The sequence below is a fragment of the Telmatherina bonti genome (assembly GCF_933228915.1).
Source record: "Telmatherina bonti genome assembly, chromosome: 6".
In the NCBI taxonomy this organism is placed as follows: Eukaryota; Metazoa; Chordata; class Actinopteri; order Atheriniformes; family Telmatherinidae; genus Telmatherina; species Telmatherina bonti.
In genome coordinates, this window is record NC_136624.1 from 34,395,494 (window position 1) to 34,414,078 (window position 18,585).

General features: G+C 37.5%; 1 protein-coding gene across 1 annotated transcript in view; it reads right to left on the minus strand.

The window, feature by feature from the left end:
• The window catches only part of mapkapk2a (MAPK activated protein kinase 2a), a 38,602-nt gene extending 24,236 nt beyond the window's left edge, over positions 1-14,366 (minus strand). The window contains exon 1 of the mRNA XM_079243010.1: positions 13,637-14,366. Coding sequence (XP_079099136.1) covers positions 13,637-13,882 — 246 coding nt within the window. The 5' untranslated portion in view covers positions 13,883-14,366. The remainder of the gene's footprint in view (positions 1-13,636) is intronic.
• Between the last annotated feature and the right edge of the window lie 4,219 nt (positions 14,367-18,585).

Genomic DNA, 18,585 nt, shown 5'->3' on the forward strand with positions numbered 1-18,585 from the left:
GTCCCTCGAGGACTAGATTCTGATACCCCTGCTCTAAACGATCAATGTGGTGGTGGAGGTGGTACGAAGCCACTTTATTACATACACTATCAGAAGCAAGAACTTTGCTGTTGCTCTCAAAGCAACAAGAAAAGATTTCAATTCATACTTCACAAAAATCTTAGTTTGCAACTGATCACTGTAAAGGGATGTATGTGCTTTTGTGTGCAATGAACTTAGTTGTTTCATACTTAATGAGAAACTGGGTACGGTAGGTTGTGCACACAGCTGAATTTGTGTGTTTAAATGCCAAATGTTGTAAATATGGTCACAGTTTCACCACCTTGATCAGTTGTTTTAACAATCCAGTTTGCTTCATGCTTTTCAGTGTTTTATCATGACCACCTCAGATGTCCACTCAATCATACAACCCTTGTCAAAGCCTCTAGAGAATAAAGTTCTGCCAGCCCAATGTGTCATGATATGTGTTCAACCACACCTGTGACAACAAAATAACAATTTTCTTCTCTGGGCCTTGAGAACAAGAAAAAAGTTCTTGATTCTCTGTGGTGTGTTATAACACAGTGGTTATAAGACATTATTGGCTGATTTTTCCAGTTCATTTTATTTAGAAAAATCATTGATGCAATTCCAAAATGCAACTTATTTTAAAAAGTCTCTTTCTTCCTGCGCTGTGGTGGCATGAGAGTGGGGTGTGCATCTGAACTGTCCTCACAGTGGATTTCTGCACCCAGACTGCCTTGAAAAAAGCTGTCACAGAGGCAACGAAAGCTGGGAAAGTTAAAGTTGAAGTAAGCTCAAAAAAACACCTGCATGGAACAGGTTAATTAGAAATAGACGAGTGTCATGACTGGGTATAAAAGGAGCATCTGTGAAATGTTTTATTGTTTACAAGCAATAATGAGGCAAGATTCACAATTTTAAAAGGATACAATAGGAAGGTTGTAGTTATAAGTAGGTATCGGGGGGGGGGGGGGGGGGTTGTGGACGGATGTCTTTTGAGAGGTAGAAAGGAGAGGGGCAGGGATCGGGGCTTGGGGCTCAGGGTATTTTTGAGCGACAAAGGTGTGGGTGGGTGTAGGAGCGTGGAGGATGGTTTCTGCGGGTGAAATAAAAGTTTGTGTGTGGGCTTGTTTGTGTTAAGATGTGGATGTGTGTCTGTAGCTACATGTGTGTTGATGTGAGTGTATGCCATGATGATGGTAAGTATGTGTGAATGTACTATTGTGTAGGCAAGAAGGAACTACAGCATGTCCTCGGGTGAGTGTGGGGCCTTCCGCCGCCCCTGCTGCTTCCTTGTCTTCCTGCCCCCTTTATGTGTTGTTGGTTGGTGCCTTCTGGGGCTGGTGGCGGGTCTTTGGTTTGGGTTGTCTGCGTGGCTGCCCCTGGATTGTCCTGGGGCAGCCACGAATGTGGTTGCAAATGGAATTTGAGAGTGGAGGGGGGGAAGGGGATAAGGGGAGGAATCAGGGTGAAAGAATTCAGGTAAGTGGGTGGGCGATGGGACGGGGAGGATGGCTCAGCATATGAGGATGGCTGGGGTATGTAGAGGGGTATGTTGGTGCGTGTAAGACGGAGTGTGTCTGTATAGATAGAAGGGGGGCTAGAGGGTGTGTATGCGTTTAGAGTGGAGTATGTGACAGGGTGTTTGTGTGAATTTGTAAGCAAGGGTAAGGTAGGGGGTGTCTGATGGGGCGTGTGTGGGTGTGTCGAGGTGGAGGGGTGGGTTGGGTTGTGCGTATGTGTAGGGACGAATGGGTGAGTGGAGGTGGGGAGTGTGAAGTGTGTGAAGGGAGAAGTGTGAAGGGGGAAGTGTGTCAATGGAGATTGAGTAGGGGCTGTGTGATGAGGAGTGTGAGGGTGTGTTGAAGGGGAGCGTGTGGGGGGGGGATTGTTATGGGACGTGTATGTGTGCACGGGAAAGTATGTGAGGGCGGTCAGAGGGGCGGGACAGTGTAAGTTGGAGTGTGTATAAGTGACGGAGTGGATAGGGTGTGTGGAGGGATGGAGGGAGTGTGTGTGTGTAGGGGTGTGTGTGTGTGTGTGTGTGTGTGTGTGTGTGTGTGATTGGAGGGGAAGGAGGGCCTTGGTGCCTGGGGAGCACAACTGGTGCGCTGAGGTGCGGCCTGGCTGCCACTTGGTGGTGATCTGGGTGTCCTGGCTCTCCATAGAAGTGGGCTCTCTCTCTGACTTTCGATGAGGGGTTTTTCTGTTTTTCTTCCCTTCAATTCTCTTTCTGTCCCTCTTCTATCCTCTCCGGTCCAGCCGTATAAACTTTGTAAATCCAAACAATTGTGCAAAATAAATAGAAAAATAAAATAAGAATCCAGAACATCAAGGGGAACATTATATCTATGAAGCTGCCCTTGGCAAAGTAAATTTGCTCAGCAGAATACACCATTCAGATAATATTTCTGCCTGCTTAAATGCTGGACAAGAGACACAGACAAAAAGGATACAATAAACTTTTTTTTTTAGAATTTAATGGTCATGAATTTTTGCTGTTACTTGCAATGACTAGGATACTGTTGTCCCACTCAGTGTTGGCATGACACACATCAGTAAAAGAATATTCAACTTGGGTGGTTAAGAGAAAGTGAATGCTCAGCCCCATGGGAATCCATGGAGTACAATGGGTTAACAATTATGATATTAGGCTAGCATAGGGCTGCAGTGGGAGCGGTGACATCCTTCACATCCTGTACACACAGGCTTTTCCTGTGTGAGCCTGTGTGTACAAGCCAGCACACAGACTCCAACAGAAAAATTACATCTTTGGATTACGAGTAGTCGGAGATGCTTCATCAATAGTTCACATACTTTGTTTCTCCTGGGGAAGAAGGAGGAAAACAGTTTCCTGCATTCAAATTATTTCAGCTTGCAAAGGCTTTGCCTTGACGCCTATCTAATATAGTTAAAAACCACATCACAGCAACAGCAGAACAAGCAGCAAATACTCTGACTAAAAATACTGAATTGTCAAAGAGGAAGTAAAATGAAGTGTGTGCATGAAGAGGAAAAGACAAACTACTAATACATTTCCTTCTACAAAGACTACTCAATGTCCTTTTACCACGTGCAAATATGCATATAGAAATAAACCCCCATCATTTCACTGCTGTTTGTGTGACTGTGTAGCCCCCCGCCCCATCTGCCACTTGCCCTTTCAAGTTAAACTGTGAAGCCAGTGGAGAAGGAGCAATATGAGGGAGGCAGATGGGCAAACAATACACTTCCACTGGCAAATACAAAAGCTCCAACAGGGTGGGACAGTGGGAGGTGGGATGGGACTTGACTGAATTGCTGCATTTGAGCAAAAAGAAAAAGGAACAGAAAAAAAAAAAAAAAGGGGGGGGGATGACATGGTGGTAAAATTCTTGTGGTGACAGACAAGAGATGTGATGGATGTGATCACTTGACAAAGAGAGGCTAAATGACTAACAGAAGAGTGTGTTCATTTGACCTGCTCACTGTGAAATCTATGAATCAGTGATAGTGTGTGTGTTTTTTTTTTTTTTTTTACAATTAGGATATCATCCTAAAAGACGAATGTTTAGCTCAGTGACACTTGGGGTAACATGCTTTCAGCAATCCTGAAACTACAGGGTGTGATGCTGCAGATTTATCACATCCAATTCCACACTAGTATGAAAATTTATTGATTGGACTATTGTCCATTGCAGGGCAGTGGAAATTAATCTTTGACAAAGCAGCTCACAGAATCAGGACACATTCACATCAGCCTTTTTGATCCTTGTCCCTTCTACCAACCCAGACCACTAGGATCTGATGTAGCTTTATTTTTTCTTGCCTCTGGAGAAGTGAAAACGCGCTTTTTTTTTTTTTTAAAGGTCTAATTTGTTTCAGAAGTGTCGTGTCAATGCAATAATAGTAAAGTTGTAAGGTCTTTAAAAAAAAAAAAAAAAAAACATACACAATTTTGAAATAATCTGCCCAACTCTTTCATCTGGCTTCACTTCTTACTTTGGACAACTTGAAATCCATGGTGTAAATCCCCTTTTGCAACAATACAACTGACAGACCTTAATCATACAAACTGAAACTGACTAGTGTGTTAATATTTTCAAACAGGGGCCAACAAAACCCAGTGACCTTACATTTTCTATAGGACCAAACTAAATTGAAAGCATGTCTATCTGAAGCTACCAGAAGCACACAGAGCAGCAATGGCGTAGACATAGAACACCTGCGAGAGTCCTTTATTGTCACCAGGACATTATAAATGGATCCTCAGACTCAGTTCTTTGAGCTCTTCCTAAGAAATGGCCCAGTGTGGGTGGAGGCTGTTGCTGAACAGTTGTGCTGTTACCAGGATAGTAAAAATATGTACATATATGGAAAGTCCCCAAGCAATGTTCATGTGAATACCAGTTTACCAAAAGTAAAAAATTAAAGCATTCAAGTGAACATAAATTAGTCAGTAATGGGTCATATTTTGATCTTTTAAATAGCCAAGACAAAAATCAAACACCTGGTCATGCCAAAAAAATATAAGTTAATACACATATGCTATCACAGATTCACACAATTTTGCCAGAAATAAGATCAAGTTACCAATGCAGTTGAAATATGCATCTGCAGTCAACCTTTTGAGTATTTACTTAACTCCTGACCTGTTAGAGAGCAAGTTAGCAAAATGTAGCAGCAGCTACTCCAAAATCCATTCGATTCTGATTATGAAATGCACACTCCACTGGTAAACAATTCTTCAACAGTGCAGAACAGGATGTGGTCCCATTTGTATCCCCTTTCTTGACCAAGCATATAAAACAGAGCTACAGAAATAGTAAAAGTAACAAGTCTTTCTGCTTGGTTGACTGTCAACAAAGGTTGATGGTATTGTAGCCTATCCCTGAGGCTGGATTCCAATTTTACAAATGACTTGGCATGTTAGGACTGGATAAGACGACAACAGGCTGGGGATGCATCTATAAAATACTAAATACATTTTTTGCAGAAAAGAAACAAAGCTAATCTACAAGATTTCTTGCAATCTAAAATTAATAGTCAAAACTGCAAGAACATTAAAAGGGATTTGGAAAAATTACAAAGGCACATTGAATTCATGGGATTGGTTGAGTATGAATTTACTGCAGTAATTATAACATCCCAGCATCCTGGAAGCACTGAATAATCTAAAATGTATCATTTAAGACCCTACAAATGGCAGTTGATCAATTTAGTGACACAATGTGGCCAAACACATCCAACATATTTATGGTATTGCAGATTATTACCTTTTGTTGTACAAATATCAATTTAACTCACTTTTAATGCACCAAACACATAAAAACAGCTAATGAAATATGGATTTTTATTGTTCATATGAATATCTGAAAAATTATCAATTGATTAAATTCTCACTTCCTCTGCTCTTAAATGCTTTCTAATCCTCTATTTTATTCCAAATTAAACAAAATGTTTATAGTCATTTTGACAAAATAAACAAAAGGTCAGTTGAAATTAAACTGGCAACACTTATTTTACATCAAATTAACCATGCAGCTTTGAGCTATTCTAGCCTTTTTTGGCCACCATTCATGCAAGAGCAACACTTCTCACATATTGAATGAACATTGGAAATGAAGTGAAACATACTTCCTTTTACCGTTAACACTACACAGCACATTTTAACCACACTGGGTCACTATCAGGAACTGATCACAAGACTCATGAAGGAAATACAACACAGACTAAGACAGATGAAGAAAAAACACTTACATTAAGAGCTCCTAATTGAGCATTCACAAATATCTATAAATAAAAGGTATACCGGCATGACTTATGTATCAACTTGAAAATCATTCTGCATTAGATTTACAGCTGCCTAACAGGTTGTTGATCAATCTATAAAGCAAGCAAACCCACATTCTTTTAAATATATGTCCTTCGACATAGATGCATTGCTGAGTCAGACTACTCCTCAACTCACTTCTAATACAGCTACGATTTAAATATATATTGTAACAGATAAAACCAATTAAGCCACTCACATTTGACTTGCCAGTATTACTGAACCTTTATAAAAGAAATTATTAAATATCACTAAAACTACGTTAATCTCAGTCACTATAATGTTGTAGCTAATGTCAAGTCAACTCGGTTTGAGATAATGTGTTTATTCATAATCTCACACTACCATACACATTGTGATAATAGTTTAACTGGGCTCTCCTTGTCCAGCCATTAACGATTTAAAATCAAGCATGATTATCTCATATCTTTAAATCACACACAAATTCACACATTTTGCAATACTAAGCTAAGAAACAAACTCAGATCTACCAGAACATATCCTGAATAACAGCACATACAAGTATTGACAATAAGGCCACTGACAAGTCAGAAAGGCTACGATGATGTGTAAAAACCTCACTTTCCACTACACAACTGATGAACACACATTTGGTGGAAAGCTGGGGGTTTCTTCTCTTGCTCAAGCAGGTGATCTCAGGCATAATAGCAGCATTAGTAGGTAAATGAGGAATGGAAATAGTGAAAAAGATTATGCACTTTAAACAAAATAAGTAGATCAATAATTTAAAGAGGGTCAGCAGATTACCTCTTCCTTCCTCTCTCCTTCCCTCCCTTTCCTTCCCTATGTCATGCCTGAAGCATGGGCAGAGTTCCTCCTCTACATGACTTCTTTTTTGTACCATTGTGTTAATGTATGTTTGTCTGCAGCTGAACTTGCACTGCGTGCCCATGACATATTTCCCCTTGTGGGACATAAAGTTCAACTCAATTCAGTTCAGTCCTAACATTTAACCATCAATCTATCATGCAACATTGAATTCAGATGCATTTATGGTAACAGGTGTAGTCACATCAGAAATACACAAGTTTTAAAAGCAGCTTCTCAAAAAAAAAAAAAAAAAAAAAAAAAATTTAAGAGAAACATTTAGTATTAAATCCATAAATTTAAAAGATTTTTAACCACTGGGTGAGTTATGTTCCATTTTCCATGCCATTGCAAAATGCTGCAATTTACTGAAATGACTGACATCTTTCCAAAACTGAAACAAGTAATAAATACCAAGGTATTTCGTCATTTGGGTCATGATAATGATACCACCTAAACAATGCATGTTTCTCTAAACTCCTTCACAGACCAAGCAAAGTTATAGTCAACTTATCTTCATCTGTGGTGTACTCTCTTTTCTTATATCAGCACACTGCTATCTCTTGAGTCCATTTATGGGTCAACAGCTTTGAAACTTTTACAAGTAGATCAAATGGTTGTTCACTGTCCATAATAATTGTTTTTATTATCTTAAAAGTTAAGGCGGCAGGATTTGGGGCCTTCAAGCACAGGAACTGAACATCCCTGATGTAAGTTAATTTATTTAGTTTCTTCCATTTGCATGTTGCATCATCTCTAACAGTTTTTAGTTGAACTCGTGTTTTAATGTTTCCCATTTAAAGGTTTGAATATAAGAACAAGTTCAAGGTGAAGCACAATTATACAACCGAGTAACTAACTGCACCCAAAACCAAACATGCAATTATAAAGTTGTGGAACATTTTCTCCTCCGATAATCCTTCAACTTGATTTTTTTTTAAATGACAATCTTACTTTACAATTTTACTGCTTATCAGTTAACTTAATGGAAGATTAAATGTTTTAATGCACATTAATGTAGTAAATGTCAGAATAAACCTTGGATAGGAGACTGAAGCCAGACAAAAACAGTGGGTGCATCTCCGTCTCTCCGCCTTTGACAAAAGCCACAAAGTCAAAGATATTGATTTTGTTACACAGGTAATATGAAGCATATTACATTACAAGGTTGTAAAATATTAATATTTCCTGTTTTGTTTTGTTTTTTAATAGTAACTGGACCCCTTTTCCATCAGAAAAACTAAATGTAGTTTTTAAAATGAGGTGAAATGATACATTTATGTATTAAAATTAATATCAAATCTGGAGCCAAATTTTAGTTAAATTACTTAGCTGAACAGCTTGCATTAATTTAGCTCAAAGCATAAATACAATTTTAAACACAGCAATGTCACTGGAGTCAGCTGGCAGAATCATGGAGATGGAGTCTAATACAAACCAAATAAAATAGATGAGACAGGACTGACTTAGCTAACGTCAGCAAAGAACAAGGACATTGTTTAATTTAGAAACGACATCCATAAATTGAGCTGCAGTCGCTGTAAATATGACATGCTATCAGTCAAGTTAGCAGATTGCACACCTACATTTAAGTGAAATTAGTTTTAAATAGCTGTAGGAATGCTTCCAAGTTTCTGGAGGAAGTAAACTTCCGTCACACCCTGAACTTTTAGGACCAGCATGTCCACAAGATGCTATGAAAAACAAAAGAAATACTGAGGCAAATATGTTACTCTTATTAAAAACATGCCGTTTTTAAATGTCAAACAAATAGCCCCAGATAATGTGGTTAAAAGTCACATTATAAATTCTAAAATGGACTCAAACTAAACATGGAGTAATGAGCATGAATAGGCTTTGAACCTGAACCAATAAGCAGCCAATAACACATAGGCAACCAGCTTATTTCTAAAGAAAAATAAACTTACCACACACACACACACACACACACACACACACACACACACACTTCTGAAACATGAGTTATACAACTATACAGTAAAGTTAAACCTGTTACCAACTTTCAACTAACAAAATTGTTAATTGTTTCTCTGTGACATGGCTATTCAAGTGCATGCAACACAAAACAATCTGAAATTATCACACCATGATTTATTTTTGCAGTGTCAGAAAAACTTGATTAATCAATAACTTGCCTTCTCCTACCATACTCATACACTGGTACAAAGACAAAAGTTCGATAAAACAGCCAAGTCAAGCTCTAGTCATAGCTCAATTGTGTATGTATACCGAATGACACAAAGTGCTTCTTAAATTATATTTGTATATCAGCTTCTTTGTGTACTGGGACTGGGCTGTAAGGCATTAATTACAATTACAAAGAAATATTACCATTAAAAAAGTTATTTACAGTGCATTCACATCAAAATAGCCCCTCAGTCCTCAGTATGAACAACAAATGAGGCAGAGGACTCTTAAAGCAATCGCTAGGTATTTACCCACCCGCTTTTGGTTGTTGTCCGCTTACTGTATTTAACCCGCTTGAAACTGGCTGATGCCTGGATTAGTGCGCTTCTGTGGTCCGAATCAGAATTTGTTCGGTGCATTCACATGCGGACTTTCCAAGCAAACTGACTAGGATTCGATTTACAAAGGCTGATATGAATTTCCCCTTAATCACAGAGCGCAGAACATTTGTCAGTGCACAATTTCCTGGTACACAGATTACAATGATGCACATGGTAGACTTTCACTGACAACTTAGCAACTTTAATTATTTCAGACTCCTAGTGCAACTCTATTGTAAGAAAAACTAACCAACACATCTAGTTAATTTTTTGATGTTATTGGAGACTTATAGTAACGTAAAAGCATATATAGTTTACTCTTGTCAGAAAGCAGCAGCAGCTGCTGCTGCATGACCAGACTGAAATTTTCACAAGTTGATCCCACCTTTTACAGTTGGATATTAATGTCTTTTAATGAGGCATGACAACAAAAACATTTTAAAAAATTAAAATTGGTAAAATATTGTAAACTGAAGCTGTTCGTTAAAGTATCTAAAATGACACTTCTTTTTTTTTTTTTCGGTCTGTCCAATTCATGGCAGGGATATTTTCTCTATTTTTTCTGTTTTGAATGGAAATGCAGATTTTGTACAAATGCAGTTCTAGAGCAAATAAATCCATCTGTTAGACACTGACCTTTCAAACAACACAAAATTTATTCTGACATTGTTCATGGCTTAGTTTTTTAGATACACACATTTTCACAAAGAGTTACAAATACAAAAAAACATACAGCATGTGCAAAATTTGCAAAAGCACAGTAGATGCATCAAAATAAATTATTTACAGAGGTCCAATCACATCTCAGATACTTCTGACAATACATATCTTTGTGCAAGACCAAAATCATTGCTAAAAGTGCAATATATAATGAAAATGCATTTATAAGTCTGGCATAAGACTATTTAAAATGGGGAAAAAAAGTTGAGACAAGTTCTCCAGTTCATTTTCACCTGTCCAACCAGCTACATGACCACTTGTCTCTGACTGGAAACTGTGGGACTTACTGCTCCACCCTTAGTTTGATTGAGGTTGATACATTCCTTTCATTCTGCATCCCTTGAGGCTACAGTATGCTTTAGGGGAGCAAGGACACCTCAGTTTTCTCCTCCTCAACATCTTTTACACTGCAAAAAAGTTACATGTTGTGTTAGATGTCTTCAACATGAAAATAATATAACGATAAGTATTTGGCACACTTTCCAGATTTTTTTGTCACTAAAAAAAAACATACATATATATATACACACACATATATACATACCTGTCACGGGACAGATGAACTTGGCTCTATATCCACTTTCAGCAAAATCCAGGTCTGATCGACAAATCGGAGGAACCCAGTCTTCATCAGTGATCAACTGATAGCTCCGTGCCAGGTATAATGCTAATTGGCGTATTCAGGTATTTACAGTGTGGGAGTGTATAAAGAGCGTGTGTATATAAAATGAGACTGGAAGTTCCAGGATGACCTAAAATAACACTTTTGACTGCAAAAATCTACAACTGAAGGGATTAAATTACGTCAACTCCTGTTATCACAGTTATTCACATGCAGAAAAGCGTGATACAGCATGCTTATGTCCTTACGTTAAAGATATTGTGAACATCTTATCAAATTAAAAATCAATCGCAGTTTAAATTATAATGTTTTATCTGCACAAGTTTTTTTTTTTTTTTTTTTTAACCAACTTTCTGAAGATCCAGTAAGTTAAAGAAACAGAGCTCAGCAACATGAACGTGTAATAAGTAGAGAGTAATTTCTTCTGATTTATATGCTAGAAGAATTATTATTCCAACTTATGTGGTTGCAATTCACCAAGCATTCAAACACTGTTATGCAAGCTGGAGCACCATTTGCATATCAATGCAAACAACATTTCCATCAGTGTTAAATGGTTAATCGATTTGAATCATTTCAAATTTAAATAATCCAATATTATAAAATTCAATCATTTCTTTAAATGACAAGCCACAATTATTATATGCATTATAAATCTAACCTGTCAGCTTTCTCATGGCATACTGTCCACACAGCATAACAACTGTGAAAAGTGAATTAGTACTGACTTGTGGTCAACAAGTTTTTTTGCCGTGTGCATTTTTCTTAAACCGCTTCCATGACGCTTACCTCACAGGTAAAAAATAGGCATTGCAGTGAAACTCTAGATGCCATGCAGGCGCAGTTCAGTGCAATCATGAAGTTCCACACATACAATGAACGCGCCATGTAGCTGGTATGAAGCCAGCCTATGTTGACCTCCCGTCCTCATTTGGATATTTACTCAGTCACATTTAGTTTATTTTCTTATTTCTCTTGCTTCTTTTCCCACTATCATTAATAAATAAACTAAGCCCTAAGTTGTGTTCTCACAGAAAGGGCTCCATTAACTTCACCCACCCAGCACTCAATTGCCTCATTATTTATAATATTTATTAGGACCAAGCACTTCACTTAAAACCAGCTTCATTTTTTAGTGGCATCGATTCCCAATAACTTCATACAATATTGAAAGCAGCTTTCCCTGCAGGATAAACAAGAAAGCAACATTTTTTCCTGCTCTTATGTTCATGAGAACGACCACAATTTCCTGAACTATATCTGAGAAATTTTATACACATTAACAGCCCTACTTAATGATTATACAGGTGCACAAGTTATAACAAATAACAATATTGTGTGACTTGATTTTAAGCACTACATTAAACAATACTTTAAAAATGCTTAGCATATCACAAATCTTTGTTAATCTTCATTTAAACAAACATAATCACATCTTTGCTTTTATCATTCTTTAAAAACTGAACGGAAACAATCCAATCAATCTTGATCTCTAATTTGCATATTCATGAGTAATATTCAAGTGAAATTGTAACAAGGAACTGAATGGTGGAGGATCAGACACTGCTTAGAACAAACACTTCAGAGACCAATGTTCTGCATACACGGTTTCGTCAACAGCACCGCAGGAACCACCGCAGTATTGTTGTCAGCTCTTAAAAGTATTCTGCAGTAAACCTGTTTAATAGTATTCACTACCTTTTTTTAGTTTTATCATCTCTGGGTTGTGCTACATGCAAACCAGTGGCTGTACTGCCTGAATGAGAAAGACTTTTTATTCCACATGACGAGGCAACCTAAACCAATCTGTTTAGAAACCACAGGCTTTACGATCTTATTTTTAATCCATCAGTATGCATGCAACGTCTGTATAAATAAAGCAAAGAATCCAACTTTGGGTTTGTTCCAGCCTTATTTAAATTGTTTTCCACTTTAATGTTAACTATAAGACAAAAATACAAGTAAGTCTTACATCTATTAAAATGTAAGTACATAAATAATATGGTATGTGGAACATGGTACTCAAATTTTCCATATTCAAATTATTTCCTAAACACCAAAACACTGATTTTCTCTAGCCTTAAACACATTTAAATTATATACATGTGATTTAATTGGATAAATACAGAGGTAACAGCATTGAAAAAAAGTTTCAATGACTTGAATCTTCAACGGGGTTGGACTGGGAGATTACTTTTGATGCAGACATGCAGAGAGCAATGCCCTGATTATTTAATTCTTGTTTTCTTCCCATCTAATAATCTAGAGGGGGGCATGCATCAATCAACTCTACGTGGAAATCTGTGGAGAAGTTTATCCTTCATCAATCATTGACTAAGACAGAAAGTGATCGCTATAGAGGTACTTCCTGATAAAGCAGTGTCACTTATCAGTCTGCTACGCCTTTTCCAATTCATGAATGTACACAAGCTTAACATCACTTAAACAAAAGAAGCTAAAATTATGTCATAGCTTAAGATAAATATTCCTTACCGAGACAAAAAGCATAAATTATATTTATTATATTACATGTAAGAACAGCAACAACAAAAAATAAAATAAAATAAAATACTACAACCAATTGAGAAACACGATTAAAACTATCAAGTTTCTAAAAAGACAAGGACTTTATGGACTGAATTGTGCAGCACTTGTTACAAAAATCCGTCCTCATTAGCAAAACAAGATATTTATAGCTAAAAATCGACCTCAAATCCTTGCTGTTTTCCAACATAAAAAGATAACCCCAAAAAGTAGTATCTGGTTATGTACGAAACTTGTAATGATGGCTGGGACAGTTCATATTATTCAGAGGAATTTGACAACTTAATACACACTCCCAGTCAAATGACAGAACACATCAGTATGTAGGTATGCCTAAATATTTTACTAGAATCTCATGTTTTTATTATTTCTATACAAAATGCCATAATTTAATATGAATAAGTGCGATATTATGATATATCTAATTGAAAAGCTTAAATATTTGTAGCTGTCAGGGTTATAACATTTATGTTATCTACATCTGCTGCATTGCCTGAACTGCTAAAATCCACAATATTATTTCAAGTTGTGCCAACTTCATTGACCTGCAGCTGAACTTTGTTGGGATCTGTGACATACCTTTAGTGCATATTTGTCCCCGGTCTTCTTCTGAAAGATCTCCAGCACTTTGCCATTGATGCCAAGACCCAACACCTGGTTAGTCACCTTGTAGTCGTCGGTAATGGCGTTCTTCTTTATCTGTAAGTTGGGTCTCGCATTAAAAGGGAGAAACTGGCCTGTGGGGTTCTGCTGTCCTCCCGGGTTCTGCTGGCCCGCTGGGTTCGGAAACAGGGGCTGGTTCTGAGCGTTGGATAGCATGTTCATAGTCTAGACGGGAAGATGAACAGCCGCCACCTTTTAATGTCGTGTCTTCGTTCCCTTATGAACTGAAGTCGAGTCTTCCTGAGTTAGCTGGCCTTTGACAATCTATGTAGGCTGAGCAGCCAGGCCCCGGGGCCACAAGCTGGCAGCACTTCTGCTGTTACAGGTTGAACAAAGTCACTTGGTTAGCCGATGAATGCTAAATTAGCTAGCTGTTAGCATGCTAGCGCGAATCAGTTCTATGATCTATGATTCTCGGCTAACACCTAAGCTATCGGTTAGCTTATCCATCTCCTCCCACCGGTTCCTCAAAGACCGCTTCGGGAACTTTCTTAAAACATCCTCCAAGTTGGCTAAAGCGCTGGCTTTTCACAATCAATATGTTGAAACTTCGGAAGTAAAGTTAAAAACCGACAAAAACATTAAACAAAAGACAAATAACAGACAGAAAAGTCCGTAAGCACTAGCACGCCACTACACTCCAGTGTAGACGACCAGCAGGTTTCACTCTTGACGTCATGGCTGGGGTGGGGGGGGAAGTCGCACTTCTCTTAAAGGAGAAGTGCGACTGAGGAAACGCCGGTGTTTTTGTAGCACCAACTTGGTTTAAGGGCCACAAACTGGCAGGACACACTATAACCCCAGTAAATGTCAAGTTTGTTTGAAAAAAAAACAAACAAACAAACAAAAAAAAACCAAAACACAACTATTTTACTGTTTTCAGTGATTTTATCTGGTGCAAAAGTCATGTTATAACTGTACCAGCATTTGAAGTCAGAGACTCTCTCTCACAATGTTGTGCATCAGACACGAAGACAGAAATAGACACACTAATCTCTGACCACCGTCCTACAGGTTACTTGAAGGTCAGAATTTTTGTTTTTCAGACCTCTGTTCCTAATTGAATTTTGATAAAGTAATTTATCGCAAAATGGCATATTGTAAAGGCTGTATGCAACAAGTAAAACATCTGTATTTAAATCTAGTGTTTTTTAAGCTGAGAAAAAAACTTTGTATAGTGATCATTTTTGCCTTTAGGTTTCCACTCTGTTACACTGGGCTAGTCAATATCAATACAGGTAATATCAGCGTCTCAATTGCATATTCAGGTATATTTTTAAAAAAAAGACTAATATTGATGTAATCAACTGATAAATTACAATTGCAAAAATAGTCATTTTACCTGTTAATATAGTTTTCCAAAAAAATGGCATGTGTAAAGCTAACGTCTATATTTTCAAAGTATCCAAATAAAGCATATTCTCCAGTTTTATTCCTGTATGTATAAGTTTGGGTTTTTTTTCTTCCAAAAAGGGCATCTTCATATCTTTGTGTTTGACAGTAATAAGTTACAAAAGCAAAATTAGAACTTTGAAAGATTTCAGCTTTTCAAATCAAATTGCATTTCTGTGTATCATAATAGATTATTCATAACTTTCCAAACTTATCAATTCAACTGAATTTGTTGTGCAAATATCATTTCAGTAAAGCAAGACATGACCTTGAAAAGTGTCATGACTTTGTCTAGCCTGAAACTTCCGTTTTCTGAAAGTTGATGTAATTAAGATATAGACATTACCCTAATAACAGTAAAAACTATAATTAGAATATTCTTTATTGTTTTTACACAGCAATGCGTAAATTATAGCTTTCTATTAATAGTCTTATAAGACTAGGCTTGCTGATTTGCACCAGCAAGCCTTTGACCTGGAGTTTAGGAATACTCTGATTTGTTAGGATGGGAATTCCAGCTCCATTTCGCAATAAATCTTCAGCTTTATTAGATGATAAATGTTCACTATTTTGGCTTTGAGTTCAATCTTTGTTTAGTGCAACTTTTAGTTTGTACAAGTCAGCAGAATTTTAGTAATGTTCTAAATGTCATTAATGACATGTGTGGATGTGTCTCATTTCAGTGTAAAGTGCCAAACCTTGTCATACACAGAACACTGTTATTTATTATCCTACCATTAGGTAAGAAGTATGTACAGACTGCCATCTAACCCCCCACTTTTTACGTAGTGGTACAACCCTTCTCTGTTATCACAGTGATTGTTTGCATGAAAGCACATGGACGCTGCATCCAGTCAGAGCAAGGAATTTCTGTGCTTAAGCAGTGTGACAAAAATATCCCCAACCAAGCTTGAAAAAAGGAGAGAAAGAGAAAGAAATCAGCTTTTTGAGAAGATTGTTTAAAATCTTCTTCGGAATTGGTAGCTCATTGAAACGGTTTTGTAACTTTCCCAAATTTGTGTTTGTGAAATGCTGAATGTTTGCTTACAGTGTGCCATTAGTGAGTAAGTTACAGAATTCCCAAATTTCCCCAAAACAGAGACATCACACACCAAAAAAATGCCACCAAAAACAGAAATGTCTACTACATTGTCTTGGTTTAAAATTGACCTGCAACCTAAATCATTCATTCATTCATTTTCTAAACCGCTTAATCCAATTCAGGGTCGCGGGGAAGCTGGAGCCTATCCCAGCTGGCTTTGGGCGACAGGCAGGGTACACCCTGGACAGCTTGCCACTACATTGCAGGGCCACACAGAGAGATGAACAACCACTCATGCTCACACTCATTCCTAGGGGCAATTTAGAGTGACCAATTAACCTAACCAAGGATCAAACCAGTGACCTTCTTGCTGTGAGGCCACAGTGCTAACCACTGTGCCACCCTGTAGCCAACCTAAATCAAATCAAATCAAACTTCATTTCTTGAGCACTTTTCATGCCACGGGCAACACAAAGTGCCTTACAAGATCGAATCAAGTCATAAGGATTAAAACAAACACTAGATAACAAGACATTTAAAAACAATAAAGATGCAAGCTCTTTCCACACACTTATACACACACAAGGTCAGAAAGCAAACACCCTAATAACACTAATAATTACAAAAACATTGTAGGCAGCTTGTCAGCTTCTAGTGTTAGGAAGTGTTGTACTTTCATGCAGCTTCTCATTTCACCACTAGATGGCAGATCATCCTTAGTTTTGTTAATTTCTCTGCCTAGTGGATCTCACTCAGTGTGCCATATGAATGAGAAATATGTGGGGGAAAAAACCCTTAAAACTAATTGAGATGAAGGAAATTTTAAGTTGGAGTGCATTAAAAATTCAATAAATTCAATAAAAATTGTGGTAGCAACCATGACATGATAAAACAGTTGAGCATGAAGGTATGTGTCATCTCCTGATTTTATATTATTGCTGTAATGATACAAAGAGCTCATGATTTAAATACTTTAGTATGCAGGCCAATAAGAGAGTTGTTTAAGAGAGTTGTTTAAGTTTAGACTTAACTGTGTTTAACATTTTAAAATGAGAAAAAAATGTCTGTAACTTTACTTTCCACCAACGTTTTGTCCCGTTTGCTGTCTGATAAGAGTTTCTATTCCATTTCTATTGTTTTACAGGTGTACCTGCATGCAACTGTTCTCACTCGCATCCAATTAAAAAAATGTTAATCATGAAAACTATGCCTTCAACTTTACAAGAAAATGTTTCTCATTAACACGGCAAAGATGTTTTATGTTATGTCCAAACCTGTGAACTGGTGTACTGTATACATACTCTTGTGTAATTCGGCATATAAATAGGATGGAGAGGCCAGGGGCCAACTCACACACTTCTGTCTACTCCCTCTACCTCTTCTCAACTGGCAGAGCATGTTCATTTAAACCTCCAAAGGTTTTTAAAAGGTCATCACATAAGAAAGATTATCACTGGAATGTTTTTCAGAGTTTGAGTCAGAGGTTTTTGCAGGTTTATCCGAAGTTGTGGCACATTATCAGAAACTTTAAATGCTGTAAGCTTCTCACAGATTACAGATCACAAAGTGTCAAAGAGACACTTTGTGCCAAGATCCAAAAATGGCCAATCTTAATATTCCCACTGTGCAATTCAACACCGGCCACTCTCAGCCTAATTTGATTTAGAAATTATATCATGTGTATTTAAACAGCGGAGGACACAAAACTCTTTTTACTGGATGAGTAATAAATAAAGTGATCCTAATGTGTAAATTGGGTTGGCTGCACCTTACGTAAGTTTTTCCTTTAAAAATCTTATTTGAAATCTGTCTGTACATTTGATCCTGACTGCGTAAAAATATAGCTAATAAATTGTGTCCTCGACAATGCAAAACGTCTTCTTTACTATATCTTAAAATAAACTGTTGACAATTTTACCTTTAACTATATCATGTTACAAAATGTTGCTTCATTCATACTCTTCCAAATTATGATTTAAGATGACAAATTCTTTCATTTATCACCACTATTTGATCAAGTAATGTGGCTCACTCTAAGCACATACCTGATCTATTAAAAAAAACAGTCAGCACAGAAGGTCCCTGTTCTTTAGCATAGGATGCATTTCACTGTTATTGTCCACAGTTATGTAAGAGAATCATATCACATGTCCTCATGGATTCCAGACATACACACGGAGGAGGCCTTTTACATCACCTATACACAACTTCCCGAACGTACTCGTAGATAATTCACACCTAGACAGACGGATCGAGTGTAGAAGACACAGCTCTGAAACTGGAAACAGTTCTGTGTGTTTCCAACAGCTTTGCGCTGATAGGTTGGCACACGCAAAAGAGTTACTGTTACTCTCAACCAGTTTCAAGCGTTCCTGTAACTCACCCCTGGCACTTCCTTCAGCATGGTCATTACTGCGTTCTCCCAGAGGAC